Here is a 19,061-nt window from a genome sequence, read left to right as displayed (position 1 = left end):
CGGATTACAACTGAATTGTCAGGACATTAGAAGTGTATAAGGAGTTATTTGTACATTTTTTTAAGTTGCTAAGGATTACATCTGAATTGTCATGACATTAGTGGTACATAAGGAGTAGAGTTGCAGGTGATGCTTGTGACCGTTCTGACTGTGTTAGTTCAGTTTTATGTGTTTTTTGAATAGATTTTCAGCACTACAATCAAATTAGGCTTATAAATCTAAGTAAAAGAATGGCAGACCTACATTTTTAATAATGTATTGCAAAACATTGCTTGTATATCAAGTTAAAATTTAATAAAATGTTTTGCTTGCCTTGCAAAACACTTGCAAACCAAGTTACTTACAATCCAAGGTTTTACTGTACAAGAACGGGCTGTGTACATTATGAGAAGAGAATTATGTAATGTTTTGTATTATATTTAAGCTTATAAAGCATTCAGGAATGAAAGAAGGCCTACAGCGCTCGATAAAAAGATGTTATTATGGGCTGGTCGCTTCAAAAAGGAAGAGGACATACCCGCCTTTATTTCGTGAGTAAAAATCAGTATTGCCAATGGTTCTTTTGAGACTCTAAGAGGCTCATTCTATATATAACGTCCAAACGGCGCCAACTAGGACTGTGCTTAGTATGATTCTATAAAAGGTACATGGACCTTATAGAATCACATAAATTTTAGGCGCACCCATTTAGGCCAAGGAAAACGAGGCCTAAATCCCTGTGCCTAACTTGTGATCACTTCGGGCATATTCTATAACAGTGCATAAATTCTAGGAGTGCCTATAATCCACTCATGCTTTTCCCCTGGTCATGCCACCTTTTTAGATTCGCACACTAGAACGGTGCGCAGCACTTATAAAATATGCCTACTAAATTGTAACCTTTAATTAGTGCCAATTAGCATTAATTATGAGATGTTAATTACCGATTATCAATGCCAATTAGGCTTGTTAAGCAATTACCTTCATGCAAATTGGCTGTGTGCACTGATTTGTGTGCACCATGTAAGGCGCCATATACAGAATTTGGGGGTAAGGGGATTATTTCATAAGGAATGTTAGCATCTAGAACAGCATTTTAGATGTCTTATACAATTGACCAGGATTATATAAGTATTTAAAGAAATCGCTTGGAAATAAAGCATCTAATTTTAGGTGATATTCATGTAGGCATTCCCGTTTGTCAACGTCTTTAAATAATTGTCATTTGCCCTGGTCTGTTTCTGTTTAAAATGTATTTTATTTGGCACACTGTTTTGGCATTTTTGTACACCGTCTAGAAGGCTTGATTGGGCGGTATAAGAAATTTTAACTAAACTTGAAACTTGAGTGGAGTGTAGGTGGAGCTGGGATAGGATTGGCACTTAATTGCTTTCTTATGTTGAAATATTGTGGATGTAATTATCTGCAAATGCTATAGAGTAAATCCTCGATTTAACGGACCACTCAGGGGGGATGGGTGTCCGTTAAACCCGATTGTCCAGAAAATCTAAATATCCCTACCTCCCGTGAAGAACTCCGTCCCTGGAAGCTTTTCCTCTGGGAAGTGTCTACTCAAGCCCCCAAACGTTGCACTGATGTCACTCAAAAGAGTGTTGCTGAAGAGGGTAATGCATTGCTAACTGGGAGTTGTAGTCACTGAGGCGCGGTCCGTTAAATCCGAAGTCCGTATAAACGAGGTCCAGATAATCAAGGGATCACTGTATTAGATATTCTGGATTTTATAACATTTTAGCACAAGCTAAATATTAGTGTGCATTAACCACGCCCTAAACGCTAACATGTGCATGCTAGTCTATGGATGCATTAGTGTTTAGTGCGCGTGTAGATTTAGCACGCGCTAAAAATGCTTAGCGCGCCTTTGTAAAAGAGGGGGTGAGTTGTTACAAGTCAGTCTTGTCATTGGTCCCAACTTAAAAAAAAAAAAATTCATATCTTCTTATTATGAAAATGTTTATCACTAGCAAACCTTATTTTTCATCAAAGATTCTTTTAGTATTTCATATAAACTGTACAACAATACTCATCTTAGATCTCTCGAGCCTTTTCAATTTTTCTTGTAATTTTTATTCTTTATGATTTGGCAATATTTTCCTTTTCTTCTTTTGGCTTTACTCTACAAGAGTTTATCTTGATAATTTTTGTATTTATAAGTTTCCAAATGTTATTATTTTAAAGGGTACAAGAAGTCATCATGTCAAGTAAGTTCTAAGCTCTCACTTTAAAAAGTCCAGACCTGTTTTTACAGACTCAGGTCATAAACACGCCTCATAAAACTAAAAGTGAATATAAAAGAAATACGGTAACCGTACGAGGGGGTGCCGAAAAGTTCTCAGCCCAACAAACCCACTTCCTAAATTTTGAGTGTTATTTGACTGTTATGTAGCCGAAAAGAGTGTCATCGTATTTCACTAAGTGCCAATTTGCAGAAACAAAATTCTCTGTTTTGATATTGTTTCAGATCATTTATTGAACCACATCCACGTCGATCCCATCTTGGTTGAACTGAGAACTTTTCAGCACCCCTCCATAGTGCATAAGTGCAAATGCCGATGCAAAAGAAGTCCATAATACAAAATTCCAACCAAAAATCACAATCCCTCTAGATCAGACATGCCAAACTCTGGCCTGCGGGGTAACGAAATTTGGCCCGCCAAACAATTCCTGCCGTCGCAGAGATTTGTCCCGCCGTTCCTTCCCTTCCTCCATCAGGTGCAGCGCAGCTCCGCCAATGTGAAAAGGAGCCACATCGAAATCGGAGCCCTGCTGCAACACGTTCCCTCCGATTTCAACGCGGCTCCTTTTCATATTGGCGGAGCTGCGCTTCACCTGATGGCTGCGCCTGGAGATAGTTGTGTGCTGTTGGGCCCCTTTTGGCCTGCACCTTGCTCTGGTGCTGCACGTTTACACCAACAGCTGTTCCGTGCAGATCCGTGGCAGCGCCCAAGAGGCAGCTCGCATAGCTCTGAGGCAGCGCTTCAGTTTCCTGGGGCCAATTGGTACTGCCTGCTTTAAAAAGTATTAAAACGCTGCTGGTAGATGGGAGGAGCCTGGAGAATGAGGCGCAATAGACTGCAGGAGCCCACAATGTAGAGATGGGGGAGGGGTGCCTACCTGCTCCAGTACTGTCTACTTGTCTGTCATTGTTCTCAGCCCTCTTCAAAGTAGACAGCCCTCTTCAAAGTGCGGCTTGGGGCCCTCTACCTAATTGTCGCGCTGCCATCTCTGCCTCTCGCTGTTTTTATTCCCGACTCTCAGTGCCCTCTAGCTGTCTGTCACTTCACTGTACTTTTCCTTTTAATGCTCTCTATCTGCCTAACACTGTCTTTCTCCTGCTTCTCAGTGTTCTCTGATTGCATAACACTAACTTCTACCTGCTTCTCAGGTCTGTTGTAAGCCAGGTAAACCGCTTTAGTTGTACCACAGAAAGGTGGTGTATCAAATGCATGGCCCTTGACCTTACAAAAAACAAAAGGAATTGACCCCAAGATATCCACAGAGAAGAAAATCCAGAGAAAAAAAAAAACTCTGTGGAGTGACGATGTTCCTAAATGGACTTTATTTGAAAGAGTCAAAGTTCCAAAGTTACACCAAAATCATCCACATAAAATAATTTCATCCACATAAAATAAATTCATCCACATAAAAATAGGTTATCCTCATAAAAGCCTTAAAGGACCTAGTCCGCTAGGGATACAGGACTAAGTCCTTTAAGGCTTTTATGATGATAACCTATTTTTATGTGGATGAATTTATTTTTATGAGGATGAAATTATTTTATGTGGATGATTTTGGTGTAACTTTGGAACTTTGACTCTTTCAAATAAAGTCCATTTAGGAACATCGTCACTCCACAGAGTTTTAGGGGGGGGGGTTTAGGGGGTTGGGTTTTTTTTAGGGTTTTCCCTTGATCTTACAAAGCTGGTGTTAGACAGCAGGCGTGAACTAAGTTCTAAAAGAGAGAGGAAAAGTCATTTTTATTTATTTTGTTTACATCACGCTAGCCTGAGGTTTGGAGCGGCTGTAACCCTAAACTTCTACTAGGACTAAGGGTGTGCTAAATCGTTTAGCGTACCTTAATAAAAGGACTCCTAAGTCTCAATAAAAAATTTTGCCTACGACTTAGCCTATGTTATAGATTTCGGCCCCTTATGTGATTGCGTTTGACACCCTTGCCCTAGATAGTAATGACAAAGACAATCAAAAGTCCAAAAACCAATGTTTCCTCATTTATACATCCACAACCAAGTAAAATGGTACATATCTGCAACAGCGCAGTGCAACAATAATGTTCTTCACTCAGCCCAATATGTAAACCACCAGCACAGTGTTAAAGGTGTTTCATTGAGTCTTCTTCTGCCGCTTATTTATCTGGAATAAATATTCTGTATTAACATAATATTGCAACCAACATGACTATTGTCTTATATCCAAAAACGTTCTTACGTACTGGTACTACGAGAGGGTGCTGAAAAGTTGTCAGCCCATGAGGGCTTCAATAAATTAGACGCCTGAATATCAGTTTACCATGTACAGCTTATCTTTAATGAAATAAGTTTCTTTTAGTTCTGTTTAATATACATCATGGATCATAATTGTGGACTTGAGAGATTATACAAAAATTTTCATTTTCTATGTAAATTTATGAGGTTTATTTTTTTTGTTCATTTGATGTAATCACTTTCTGTACAAGATTTATCTTGAATTGTAAATTTGAAATTTATAAATAAATAATTAAAAAAAAAAAAAAAAAAAAAAGAAAAGTTGTCAGCCCAACCAAGAAAATGGCGGTGATATTTTTCAATCAACGATGTGAAACATTGGGCTCCTTTTACAAAGGTGCGTTAGGGCTTTAACGTGCTGAATTGCCGCGCGCGCTAGACCTTAACGCCAGCATTGAGCTGGCGTTAGTTCTACAAGCCTAGCACGGGTTTAGCGCGCACTCAAATCCTGCGTGCGCTAAAAACGCTAGCGCACCTTAGTAAAAGGAGCCCATTGTCGAAACAGAGAATTTTGTTTCTGTAGACTGGCACTTAACAAAATAAGATAGTATTCTTTTCAGCTAAACAATGCTCAGAATTTAGGCAAAATAATAAGAATTTAGGAAGTTGGTTGGTTGGGATGAGAACGTTTCTGCACCCCTTCAGAGTCCAAAATGGTCAGAGTCCAAATATAAATGTTATTTTTTAACAGTAGTGGAGGGGTGCAGAAACAAAACCTGACTTATCTACGAGGGGGTGCTGAAACGTTCTCAGACTCTCAATCAATGATCTGAAACAATGTCAAAACAGGGAATTTTGTTTCTGCAGATCGGCACTTAACGAAATAAGATAACACTGTTTTCAGCTACAGTAGCAAAATAACTCTCAGAATTCAGGAAGTCGGTTGGTTGGGCTGAGAACTTTTCAGCACCCCCCTCGTATATTAGGGGTGCTCAAACACCCAGAATATACATGGCTCAGCTGGCACGTCTGCAAAATAAAAAGGAAAAAAAAAATCTCCTTAGCAATTACTATCTTGTACAGGTTTGACTATTCAGACTTGACTGTCCTTTACCATGCATGCAGTTAATTCAAGACCTTCTTTCTCCAGGCAATTGATTTCTGTAGAACCCTTTCATGTCTAAAAGACAAGTACTAAGGGTAAAAAAATATGCTAATATGTGAATCCTGTTAGCTGCATTTGAGGTTTAAGTTTCTTATATAGAACAATACAGAAGTAAAAAGTCAATGTTAAAAATAAAGCCTAGAAAGGGAAGGCCTACAATACAGAGGATTTTTATTGCGCCAAAGGTAGTAACATATCTAATGCACTGCATTTCAAAACTATGGCCGTATATCAAGAGAACGTCAATGCAACTTACGAGCACAAAAGAAATAGTTTCAAGTTAATTAAAATTTGATATACTACTTATATGTTTATTTGAGATTTGATATACCGCTCCTGCATTTTATTGACCTAAGTGGTTTATAATGTATCAAACTAAAATGAAATTAGGTATTTGAGAAAAACTACCCTATCTGTGCCGAAGGCTCACAATCTAGCTAAAGTACCTGATTAAAATTAAAATATGTAATACAGTACTCCCCCGCAAATTCGCAGTTGGCGGTCCCGGTCATTTGCAGTATTTTCCGACCACGAATGACCGGGCAGGGGAGACAAGAGAGGGCAGCTGGAGAGGCAGGAGAGGGCAGCCGGAGCGCCGGCGAGTGAAGGAAATCGCTCGCCGTATGCTCCGACCGCCTCTTCCTGTACTAAAGTCGGGCCTTACCAATCAGGAGCTGCGTGTCAAAGCAGCTCCTGATTGGTGAGGCAGGACTTTAGTACAGGAAGAGGCAGTCGGAGCATACAGTGAGTGATTTCCTTCACTCTCCGGCTGCTCTCTCCTGCCTCTCCAGCTGCCCTCTCCTGTCTAAAAACCGCATTTGCGGTTTTTCAAAATTTGCAGGGGTTCCTAGAATGGAACCCCCGCAAATTTTGGAGGCGTACTGTACATTTCTAAGATCAAAAATCAAAGAAATAGAAGATAGAAAAGTCTCTGAGGCAGCTTGATCGTAAGTTCAGTGTGCAGAACCAGGTCAACCGGCTGCCACCAAAGAAGCAGGACCATGCCTGTGAAGACCACCATGACACCAGTCACTGGACAGCCAAGGCCAGGCGCCGCCGACAGCAGACCCCTAAAGTGAAGTTCAGTTTCCCTTCGATGTGGCCAATAACGCAGCGGCAGGAGTGCAAGTCCGCCGAGGAGAGGGGGAGAGAGGGCAGGCCACAGGAGATCCTTTGACACCAGCATCAATCTAAAAAATATCTAAGTACATAAGTATAACATTAAAATATTTAATAAAATGTCATCACAAGAGACAGGACAAACTGATACATAAAAGTGTGTGTGTGGGGGGGGGGGTAAGACAGAGAAATACAATATTTAAAAAGAAAGAGGGACAACAGAAGAAGGCACTTATAGGACGAGATTAAAATCTTGTCTGGCAGATGCTAATTAGCAATCGAAAGCAGGAACGTTTTTAAACTTGATTTAAATTTTGTGATGTTGGTGTCTTCCCATAGAGGGGGAGGACAAACTGTTCCAGTATAGGGGGGCGGTGACAGAAAAAAAAATTGAGTTCCTGCTTGTATCATATTATATTATATGTCGAATTGAAGCTTCTCTAGATTCTCAAGAGGGATCAGCTGTGCCCTGATTCCTTTTTTCCAGCAGAATGCACCAGCCTATTCAGTGTTTCGTCTGTGATGCTTTTAGTCTCGGATTTTTGAAGCTTTCATGTCTTTTCAAGAGCAATAAACTGAGCTTCAGCAGATTGTAAATTAACCAAATTCCTGAGTATTCAATATTCTGACAATCTGTCTCATGTCAATTCCTGCTTTGCCCTTTCTTAGGGTTCAGTCATAGCTCTCTTGTAGGAGCAAACAACTGGGGGCATAAAGAATTTCTCCCAATTTTGTCTGATGTTGCAAGGGAGGGGAGGGGAAGAAATGGCCTGTAGCTTAAATACTTTATCTAAACACAAAAAAGGTTTGCAGCGATTTAGTGGCTGTCAGATTTTAGGTGATGGCCTTTGAAACCATATACATTAAAACCTTGGTTTGCGAGCATAATTCGTTCCAGAAGCATGCTTGTAATACAAAGCACTCGCATATCAAGGCGAATTTCCCTATAGGAAATAATGGAAACTCAGACGATTCGTTCCACAACCCCAAAACTTTAATACAAAAATACTATGCGTATTCGTATTGCAAGACCTCGCTCATTTAGAACAGTCACTACGCTCGCAGTGTCAGAGAGAGAAGAACCATCAGCTCAGTTGTGATGTGTGTATACTGCATGTACTTGTATTGCAAGACATTGCTTGTATATCAAGTTAAAATTTAATAAAATGTTTTGCTTGTCTTGGAAACCAAGTTACTTGCAATCCAAGGTTTTACTGTATAGGATATTTAATAGGATAGAAAAGAGAAAATATAGTGGTACCTTGGTTTGCGAGCATAATTCGTTCCAGAAGCATGCTCGTAATCCAAAGTGCTCGTATATCAAAGCAAATTTCCCCATAGGAAGTAATGGAAACTCGGATGATTTGTTCCTCCCTCCCCCGACCCATATCCCTTCTTCTCTCTGTCTTCTTGTGGTCCAACACTTCTCCCACTCCCTGTTTCAGCATTTCTCCCTCTTCTCCCCTCCCCAACTAGATCCAGCATTAGTACTCCCCGCCACGGTTTACCTTCAAGCCTGCCTTCAGCTACCTCCTGCTAGCATCGAGCATTCCCTTGGCTAAGCTCCGCCCCCTTTTGATTCCACTTCCTGTTTCCAGCGGAGCTGGATGCGGCGTAGGAAAAGCAGTGGTGCCGGGTTAGTGGGTGCTGTTTGCCGGTGTCCGCGAAGTAAAGGTTTGAAGCTGGTTCCCGGGATGGGGTGGTGGAAGCTCAGTTTGGGGAGTGACGCGCATGTACGCGCTTGTTTATCGAGTCAACGCTCGTTTTGCAAGTCAAAATTTGCTGGAGTGTTTTGCTCGTCTTGCAAAACACTCGCAAACCGCGTTACTCTCAAACTGATGTTTGACTGTATAACCAAAAGAACAGAGTGCTAAAAATTATAAACAGGGGTGATGCAACGATGCAGTTCAGTGTCTATGGAGATCATCTACAAAGCTGAGTGCTAAAGTGATTCAGTATTGCACTGCTGTCTGCTAAGCTGCTAATTTTATTTATTTTAAAAATTTCTATCCCACTTATATCTTAAGCGGGTGATAAAAGATACACACATAAAAGATAACTCTACAAATTTATCAAAACATCAACAATAAGATCATATTTTAAAAATTCATCATCTATACATATGGGAATACTCACATCTATTAATTTAAAACAATTACGGTAAAGAAGGAACTCACAAATAGGCATGTCTTTAATGATAAACGCTTTAAAATCAGCACATAATCTTAGGCCCCCTTTTATTAAACTGCGATAGCAGTTTTTAGTGCGGGGAGCCACGCTGAATGCCCCGCACTGCTCCCGACGCTCATAGAGTTCCTATGAGCGTTGGGTTTAGTGCGAGGCATTCAGCGCAGCTCCCGGCGCTAAAAACTGCTAGTGCAGTTTGATAAAAGGCAGCGGCCTTAATGTACCTTTCAATGAGTTGCAAAGTCTTGGGCCTGCCACAGATACAACAGCCATGGGGGGTTTTGTGATGTAAATCCTGGTTTCTTTCCTCAATCAACTTCATTGTCAATTCTGATTGTAAATTTTATTCTCCTAGGACAAGCAGTATGAGTCAGCCACATATGGGTGTTGTCCCAACAGCTCCCAATTTACGGATAAGCTCTCCAATAGCTCAGAGAGATTTTTTTTTCTCTCTCTCTCTCTGTGCAGTGCCCGGGCCCCACTGGGCATGCCCAAGCCCTACCCATTTCCCCCTGCTTCCCCCTAATCCCCAGTCTTTAGTTTCCACCCGTTCCCATTGGTCGGATTTTCTACAGCTCTCCATTACAACTTTTCTACTCATCACCTTGAAGATGCCTGAATCATCTAAAGAAACGACTGGAATGCAGGAGAAGGATGAATACACTGGATCCTCATGAATTGTGCGCCCACTGATTGGATCCGGCGCTCGAGGTTTCCGTGTTGCTTGCATTGTGCGCACATGTCACCACGTGCACGCAAGCTAAGGAAGAGGGCACTGAGAGACTTCATGAAGAGAAGTGAGGCCCGAGAATCTTCCTCCAGCATCCATCCTCATCGGAATGCATTGGAATGTATCTTCTCAATATTTGAATCAAGGATGGTAGAAAATACTGATGCTCAGTGCAATGGTCTCACTACATGGTATCCAAAACTGATACCATCAGCTTCAGCAGAAGACAGACTCCATAGAGAGGGGCTTTACTGCGAATGATCAGAGACATAAGATAAAGCACACACATGTGCTGTTATTATGGGTGTGAGACTCACTCTGCTAGTAAAGTTCTGGCATGCTGCCTGGATACACCAGAGTGGCCGTGTCCAGTGTACCACAGTGTCAGTGTCCTTATTAGAAAACACACATATTTGTGGATGCAAGGTCACTCCACTATTATTAGAATGGTAGATCTATGGGGGCACAGAAGTGAGTGGACAGCATCCTTACTAGACATGCACATATAGCAAAAAAAAATTCAGGATTGCTGTAAGAATATTGTGTGCCCATATAGGTACAACAGACTGGTTTTGCTAAGTGTTCCCAAGATGTGCACTCACACAGAGCTTTAGAGATCCTGCTTTGCTTCCAATCTCCGTCTTCCCCCCCCCAAAAAAAAAAAAAAAAATGAAGATAGAATCTTTGTTTCTACTGCTGTACACGTCACTCTTTGTTTAAAAATTGATTTCACATGTTACAACTGTATTATTCCAGAAGCTGGATTTGGAACTGGTCAATGGGAGCTCCTTTGTGACACAGGAAAGGGAAAGGGATTGGGACTTCCATACCGCCTTTTTGTAGTTATACAACCACAAGCATTTTCCCTATCTATCCCAGTGGTCTCACTATCTGTCTAATGTACCTGAAACAAACAGAACAGATGCACTTTTAGGCTACATTTCAAGATTCCTTTTTAAGCTGGGGCTCTAAGTCTTTTGATGTGGATGTCCTGGAAGTACAACAGAAAATAGGTTGGGTTTTTTTTGTCTTGTTATTTAATTCTCCCAGGCAAGTTTTTCTATGGAAACACATGCTGGGAGATTTTAAGCCAGCACCAGGCAGAGTATTTTCCACCCAACACCAGTGCTCAACCCACATATTCAATGTTACGCCATTTCTGGTGACCGGCATTGAATATTTGAGGTTTTTATTAGCTGACTCTAACTTAACTGGTCATAGTTAAGGTGACCATACGTCCCGTTTTGAACGGGACAGTCCCGTTTTCAGACCTCCTGTCCCATTGTCCCCACAGACAGCTTCGGGACACTGAAATGTCCCGTATTCGGGGACAGTGTCCCAAAGCTGTGCTCGGGGACAACGGGACAGGCGATCACTTCCTGTCCCTCCCTGCCGCAAAAAAAAAAAAAGAAAAGCCTCCCCATCTTTCCCCCTGTCTGTTGCTCTTACCGCCCAGCCGCTACAGCTGCTAAACCCAACAGGAAGTCTTCTTTCCGACGTCAATTCTGACGTCGGAGAGGACATTCTGGGCCAGCCAATCGCTGCTTGGCTGGCCCAGAACGTCCTCTCTGACATCAGAATTGACGTCAGAAAGAAGACTTCCTGTCGGGTTTAGAGCGGCAGGGCAGTAAGAGCAGCAGACAAGGGGAAAGATGGGGAGACTTTTTTTTTTTTTTTGCGGCAGGGAGGGAAGGAGATAGGTAGGCAGGCAAGCAGGCTGGCTATGGCCAGGGAGGGAGGGAAGGAGAGAGATAGACAGATAGGCAGCCTGGCTTTGGCCAGGGAGGGAGGGAGAGAGGTAGACAGGCAGGCAGGCTGGCTTTGGGGGGTGGGGGTGGGACAAAGTGTGGAAGGCAGTGAGAGGGACATAGGAAGGAGGCACTGGGGGCACTAAAGACATGGGAAGGAGGCACTGGGGGCACTAAAGACAGGAAGGGGCACTAAGGGCACAGGACGGAGGCACTGGGGGCACTAAGGACACAGGATGGAGGCACTGGGGGCACTAAGGACACAGGACGGAGGTACTGGGGGCACCAAGGACATGAGAAGGAGGCTCTGGGGGCACTAAGGACATGGGAAGGAAGGAGGGAAGGAATAGAAAGGGACAATTGTTGGGCCTGAGTGCAGAAAGAAAGAAACAAAAGAAAGGATACACAGACAGAAGGAAACGCAGCCAGAGACTCATGAAATCACAAGACAACAAAGGTAGGAAAAATGATTTTATTTTTAATTTAGTGATCAAAACGTGTCAGTTTTGAGAATTTATATCTGCTGTCTATATTTTGCACTATATTTGTCTATTTTTCTTTAGTTACTGAGGTGACATTGCATATTTGAAAGTCATTTGCCTTGACATCTTTGAAAAAAAACCCAAATATAAATGATAATTAACATTTTCTCTGCGTATAGTGTGCATTGTAGTTTTTAAAAATTTTATGGTTACCATTATGAATTAATAAGATATGTGTACATGAAAAATGAATGGAAGAAATTGGGAGTGGGATTGGGGGTGGGGCTAGGGTGGGTTGGGGTGGGGCTAGGATTGGGGTGGGGCTAGGGTGGGATTTGGGGCGGGACTGACAATTAATAGATGTCCCCTTTTGATTAAAAAAATAAATGGTCACGTTACATGGGCTTGTTGTGGCACTGGGGCCTGCATGCTTCTGAGAAGCTGAAAGCTATGCCGTCGGTAGTTTCACTAGTAGCAGAGATGTACCACCCAACTGGGCAGCAGCAGATGCAACATCAAATTTATACTGCGCAGAAGAAAGGCCTAGCATCCAGTGATCAATGCATGGTACGATTTAATATTAAGATGGGTATAGAGAAGGCTAATTCAAAAGCAAAGATTCTAAATTTTTTTTTAAACTAACTTTGTTCGGATGGTGGATTACGTCTAGGAATTGTTGTCTGGATGGGAACATCTGGAAGGAGTGCAGATGCAGTGGGCAAAACTGAAAGGAGTAATTGTAAGAGCGACAAACCTTTTTGTGAGGCAAGTAAGTAAAAGTAAGAGGAAAAGAAGGCTGCTTTGGTTCTCAAAAGTAGTAGCTGAGAAGGTAAGGAATAAGAGATTAGCTTTCATAAACTTCAAAAGATCACAAAAAGAGAAAGACAGGCAAAAATATCTGGAAAAGTTAAGAGAGGCTGGTCGCATACTCAGGAAAGCAAAGATGCATATGGAAGAAAAAATAGCTGAAACAGCAAATGGGGAGACACGACATTTTATAGATATATTAATGATAGGAAGAAGTGCAAAAATGGCATTGTGAGACCCAAAGGTGAAGGGGAGAAATATGTAGAAGCTGATAAAGAAAAGGCTGAATTGCTTAACAAATATTTCTATTCTGTTTTCATGGCTGAAGTGACAGGAGCTGGACCACAGAAGACAAACATGAATAGGGATGGAGGAGTGGTAGACCCTGGTCGATTATCAGATACATTAAGGGGACAAACGAAAAGGATGGGTAACCAAGAGAAGCAACCAAAAGGCTAGCTCAAATGTTGTCTTAACATGTCCTTAGAAGGACAGTGAAGATTCGAAAGCATCCAATGAGCTCCAATAAAACTCCATGCACTTACAGTTTTTACCATACACCAACTATCACAACTACCAGTAGAGCAGAAAAGCACTAGGGAGGCAGTAAGTGCAAATGTACTACCGACAGTCCAGTAGCATGGCTGTCAAATGTCACATGTCGGGCCGGTGTACAGTACTCCCATGAAATTTGGGGGGTTCCGTTTTAGGAACCCCCACAAATTTTGAAAAAATGCGAATATGGTTTCTCAGCTGATCAAAGATAGGAGAGGGCAGCTGGGTGCTTAAATTGTACTTACGAAGCCGGGCAATTTTCTGACCGCCTCTTCCTGGTATTAAAGTCATGGTTACACCAATCAGGAGCTGCTTTGATATGCCAGATAGCATGTCATAGCAGCTCCTGATTGGTGTAACCATGACTTTACTACCAGTAAAAGGCGGTTGGAAAATACCGCGAATTAGAGTCCGAGATTTGCGAACCGCAAATTCAAGGGGGTTTACTGGCCTCCTGCACCCCACCCCCAACACAAATCCAATACCCCAATCAGTCGGTCAATCCCGCCCTCCCATACACAACTCTGATACCTCCCGAAAAAGGCCCTGCCTTCAACACACCATCTCCCCTAACAGAAACTCAAACCCCCTCATAATCCTGAGCCCCCCCCCAATTGGCAACCTGACATCATCTGATTGCCTCCCCCCCCCCACCTTGACAAGCCAGACACTCCTATTAACAAATCACTCTTGACACAAGAAATCACCTCCCACCCCTTCTCTAAACCCTACCCACCCCTTTGATCAACGGTGAATTTCTTCATAAAGGTGATTAAAAATTCCAATAAATAAACAAATATCTCTCCACAAATGTGTCTTCTCAAAACTGAAGAGCCCTAACCTCTTTAGCCTTTACTCATATGAAAGGAGTTCATCCTTTTTATCATTTCCGTTGCCCTCCTCTGTACCTTTTCAATTTCACTATGCATATCTTTTTGAGTTGTGGCAACCGGAATTTCAAAAAATGCTCAAGGTGTGGTTTAACGAATGTGTGATATAAAGGCATTAGAATTCTTTATTTTATTCTCTGCTCCTTTCCTAGCAATTCCTAAATTTCTGTGTGCTTCAGTGGCATAGCTAGGACTGAATGGGCCCTCTATAACACCATCTCTGCCAAGGTGGTGAGAACTGTGGGTAAGAACATAAGAAACGCCTTCACCGGATCAGACCGAGGTCCATCCTGTCCGGCGATCCGCGCACGCGGTGGCCCATTTAAGTACACCTTTTAGGAGACCCGGATTTCCCGTATCCCTCAATATGGTTTTCAAGAAGATGTGCATCCAACTTGCGCTTGAAACTCGGAACAGTAGTCTCCGCCACAACCTCCTCCGGGAGAGCATTCCAAGCGCCAACCACTCGCTGTGTGAAACAGAACTTCCTAACATTTGTCCTGCTGCTACTCGGTTTCAGGCTATGACCCCGTGTCCGTGTCACCTCCAAAAATGTTAGTAATGCTGTTTCCTGGTCTATTTTATCAAATCCTTTTAATATTTTAAAAGTCCCTCACAATCTTCTCTTCTCGAGGGTGAACAATCCCAGTTTTCTGAGTCGTTCTTTGTAGCTCAAATTTTCCATACCTTTGACAAGTTTTGTGGCTCGCCTCTCCACCCTCTCCAGCAGAGTTATATCCTTCTTAAGGTATGGAGACCAGTGTTGGACACAGTATTCCAAGTGAGGGGGTAGGGAGGAGAAATCCCTTCAGAGCTCCACTAAACATCTTGCAAACAGACCTGTATAGAATACCTGTCACATTAAATCCCCAAATAGATAATAGAAATAGAAACTGAAATGGAAGAAATCAGAAATGCACACTTCCCAAAGCCGACGTATTACGATTATGATTAATAAACTCAGAACAAAAACTTTTTTCTGCCTTTGCTGTCTGAGCATTGCTTTAATCCCGGTGCATTATTTGCAGCAGCTCTTGGAAATAGCTTTGAAAGTTACCTTTCCTGTGTGCAAGTTTGCACTTTTCCTAGTTCAGGGCTAGGCAGGACATTTTTGTCGTCAACTTATACTATATATGCAGCTTTTCTGCTCACCAGTAAGAGGAACATAAGAATAGCCTTACTTGATCAGACCAATGATCCATCAAGCCCAGTAGCCCGTTCTCACGGTGGCCAATCCAGGTCACTAGTACCTGGCCAAACCCACAGAGTAGCAACATTCCATGCTATTAGCAAACTGCAAACTCTATTTCTTGTGCTAATAGCATAAGGCCTCAGTTGTAAATTGTGCTTCCTTACTGGTGATGGGGCTAAGACAACTTGTAAGTTAGCCCATAAATATGTCAATATTATGATAGGTGATATCGCAGTATTTGAAGTGCAATAATTTATATCCATATTTCCTTACAATTAGCAGGAGTGGAGGTGATGGTAGAATTAAGACGTGTGTTTTCTTATCATTTATTCCTTTTTTTTTTCTTTTTCTTTTTCAGATTTGAAGTCATCAATGCAGCCACAAATAAAGTGAGAATAAGGATTTGCTATGTGATGATAGCCCTCACGTTGTTGGGTTGCCTAGCCATGGTGATTTCAGGCAAAAACGTAAGTTGTATTGGTTGCATTTGTTGGAAAGAAAATCACTGTATTATACTAAACGTCGCTGAGGTTTTCAGTGCAGGCCGGCCTGGGCTAAAAGCCTCTAGTGCCATTTAGTGAAATGGAGCCCCATGTGACTATCAGATCATGTAAAAGAGGTAACAAAAAAGAAAGAATTAAAATTATCAGGTCCACATTCAAATGCCGCTGGTCCCAGTTTTTAAATCCATTACATAGCTTAACAGTACAAACAGCTTATCTTGAGTTTAGCACCCATCTATATATCCCAATAGACTCTGAACTAGAGGTCTGCATGGGAACGGGGATCGCAGGAATCCCACGGGTCCCGCGGGAATCCCCCCCTAACCCACGGGACTCCCATGGGGACCCCCCTCTAGCCAACGGGACTTCCACGAGGATGGAAGGCTTTGGAAGCAGGGTTCGTCCATATAATATAATGGACACGTCAGCCTTAGTAAAAGAGGGGGTTTATAAGTTAATTACCTGAACAGAAAACAAAAAAAGGGTTCCACCAAAGAGATTCCACAAGGAAAACAGCAGCGCAAACACAAAAGAAACTGTGGAACTGATAATCCTGTCAGATGTAATTGCTGCTTTTTATGGGGACGGGCAGGGATGGAGGTAATTCCTTGTGGGGGTGGGTGGGGACGGAGAGGATCCCGATGGGGACGGGTGGGGACAGAGAGCATCCTGGCGGGGACGGGCGGGGATGGGTGGGATTTCTGTCCCCGCGCAATTCTCTACTCTGAACCAGCCACATTTTCTTAGATATTGTAAGCATACGCAAACATAAATGTTTTAAGATTTGATTTAAATTTTGGGAAAGAGGTTTCATGATATGGTGAAATATGGGAAGCCAACGGGCATTTTTTAAGAGCAGAGTGACATCATGCATATTTTTTGGCCTTATAAATAATTGTCACAGCTGTATTTTGTATACGTTTTAGCCTTATAATTTCTTTTTGGGTAATACCTTGATAAAGAGAATTACAGTAGTCTAGATGAGAAATAACTAGTGAGTGAATAAGGATGTTGAGAGTTTTTTGTTCTAAAACACCTGAAATAGAGCAGATCATTCTTAGTTTGTAGAAACATTTTTGGACCACTGAACTTATTTGCTGATGGCAAGTAAGTTTATCATCTAGAATTACACCAAGTAATTTAATGGTAGTGCCCATTTTAAGTGGTGTTGATCTTATGCAAATAGGAGTCTTTAAGTTTCCTTTTTCATTGCAGGAAAAAAGCAAGGCTTTAGTTTTAGAGATATTCAGTGAGAGCCTGTTATTGTTACGCCATTGGCTAATTTTGTCCAATTTTTGATTGATTTCTCGGTTTTCTCCTGAATCAAGCTTTTGAACACGGGGGTATGAGTTGTATGTTGTCAGCATATGCAAAGACTATGAAATCTATTGATTGAGCCAGGGTAAATAATGGAGATGGAAACAGATTAAATAGGATCAGTGAAAGTATTGGGCCCTGTGGAACACTAAAGCTGTTGGTGTATGGTGTTGATGCAGAGTTTTCAAAATTTACTTGAGAGGCAGGGAACACCACAACAGAGGAGATAATTCAAGGTGGTTGGGAAGGAAAGCTCAAGAAACCAGACACCAGTAGCAGCTGGTTCTCAACCAGATGCCCAAATAAGCAGGAGCAACTCCGACCCCCCAAAAAAGGAATATATTAGAAAGCTGACAAAAGGCTCTAATGACTGAAAAGTTAAAAATTAGTTCTGTTGTTTTATTTCACAGGCTGCTAAAAGAGAGGATAATTTACTGAAATGGAACATGGAAAAGAAAGCCAAGTTGAAAGCCGAGGGAGCGACAAAGGAGGACTCAGCTGCTCTAAAGCAACAATAAAGAAGAATTTGCTTGCTGGGGAAAGTTTGCTGGGAGAAATACTTACCTATTCCTGTTGCTCTCTAGATCTTTCAAACTTTAGAACTGTCTCATATGTCAAAACAATAAGTTATGCTGCATTTCTGATGGAGTAACTGCTATCCTAAGAAGCTGCCAAATACCGCTGGAGGCACTGTAGCCTTCAATTAGGGAGATGCATGCTGATTTTAAAACAAACATGCGGCCTAGTAATAAAACCTGCAGAGCCAGTGAAAACGACAGCAGCGCCACTGCACGCCAAGAAACCTGTGTCACTGCAAGCTGGAAAGGAGCTGCCCATGGGCTGTAGTTTGGACACCCCTGCAATATGCTAATGACTTGCCACCTCAGAAGAATAAAGCATATGAAGATATCATTGCCAAAAACATGTGCTAGAAATAGAAGACTTCAGGTTTCAGATAAAGAGATTTTTTAATAATAAGCTTAGAGCTACTTCATATATTGATCCCATTCTTGACTACGGTACACGTGACTTGGGGAAGGGAGAAGGTGCAGATTTTCCTCTTCTGCAGTTCATTTAAAAATAAAAATAAAAAATCCCTAGCATGTGGCTCTATACTATACATTCTTTTAAAAATTAGGCTAACAGGCCTGATTCTATAAAGTTCGCTTAAAGTTACATAGAAACATGATGGCAGATAAAGGCCAAATGGCCCATCCAGTCTGCTCATCCGCAACAACCATTATCTCTTTCTCTCTCCGAGAGATCCCATGTGCCTATCCCAGGCCCTCTTGAATTCAGACACAGTCTCTGTTTTAACACCTCTTCCAGGAGACTGTTCCACACATCTATCACCCTTTCTGTACCTCAAAAGTAGGACATATCCGGGGAAATCCGGACCTATGGTAACCCTAATGAAGAGTATAAGAGAGCAATAGGTGAAAATCTGTTTTCAATCAAAACCAGCAACATTAAACACTTGTCAAATTTTACATTTATGTTCATCGACCTTACTTTAAAACTGTTAAATTAATTTACATTATCTGTAAGTAATATGCTTTCAGAATAATAAATCATGAGAAAAAGGGTTTCACTACATATTGGGCCATTTTCAGTTATATGTCCAATTTACTTTTAATTCAAATTTCTGTAGGATGCCATTCACGTCGCTTTTTTCTGATGAAAAAGTTTACAATACATGCTGTAAGTCAAAGCTTCCCAAACTGTGGTTCAGAACCTGTTTTGGGGGCATTATTCTGCATGGCTGCCATAGTGGCCGAAGCATGTATGTGTCGAGTCTTTATCAATTCAAAAATCACAAAAATATAAATATCACTCACCAGAGATGGGCTACATACCCCCAATAAACATTTCATAAAAAAAGTGGAGAAAAAGCCTCAAAATTGATATCAGCAGCCAACCATCAAAA

At 41.7% G+C, this 19,061-nt stretch overlaps 1 protein-coding gene across 2 annotated transcripts in view; it reads left to right on the top strand.

Annotated features, from left to right (window-relative positions):
* Nucleotides 1–18,730, top strand: part of LOC117361620 (protein FAM162A-like) — a 51,080-nt gene extending 32,350 nt beyond the window's left edge. For both annotated transcript variants that reach the window (XM_033947215.1, XM_033947214.1), the window contains 3 exons: nucleotides 425–530; nucleotides 15,673–15,781; nucleotides 17,545–18,730. In XM_033947215.1, the coding sequence (XP_033803106.1) occupies nucleotides 425–530; nucleotides 15,673–15,781; nucleotides 17,545–17,652 (323 nt within the window). In that variant the 3' untranslated portion in view covers nucleotides 17,653–18,730. The remainder of the gene's footprint in view (nucleotides 1–424; nucleotides 531–15,672; nucleotides 15,782–17,544) is intronic.
* Nucleotides 18,731–19,061: the final 331 nt, after the last annotated feature.

Source organism: Geotrypetes seraphini, chromosome 5, assembly GCF_902459505.1.
Source record: "Geotrypetes seraphini chromosome 5, aGeoSer1.1, whole genome shotgun sequence".
Lineage (NCBI taxonomy): Eukaryota > Metazoa > Chordata > Amphibia > Gymnophiona > Dermophiidae > Geotrypetes > Geotrypetes seraphini.
The sequence above is the reverse complement of the archived record's forward strand: the minus strand, read 5'-3'. Positions and strand labels throughout refer to the sequence as shown.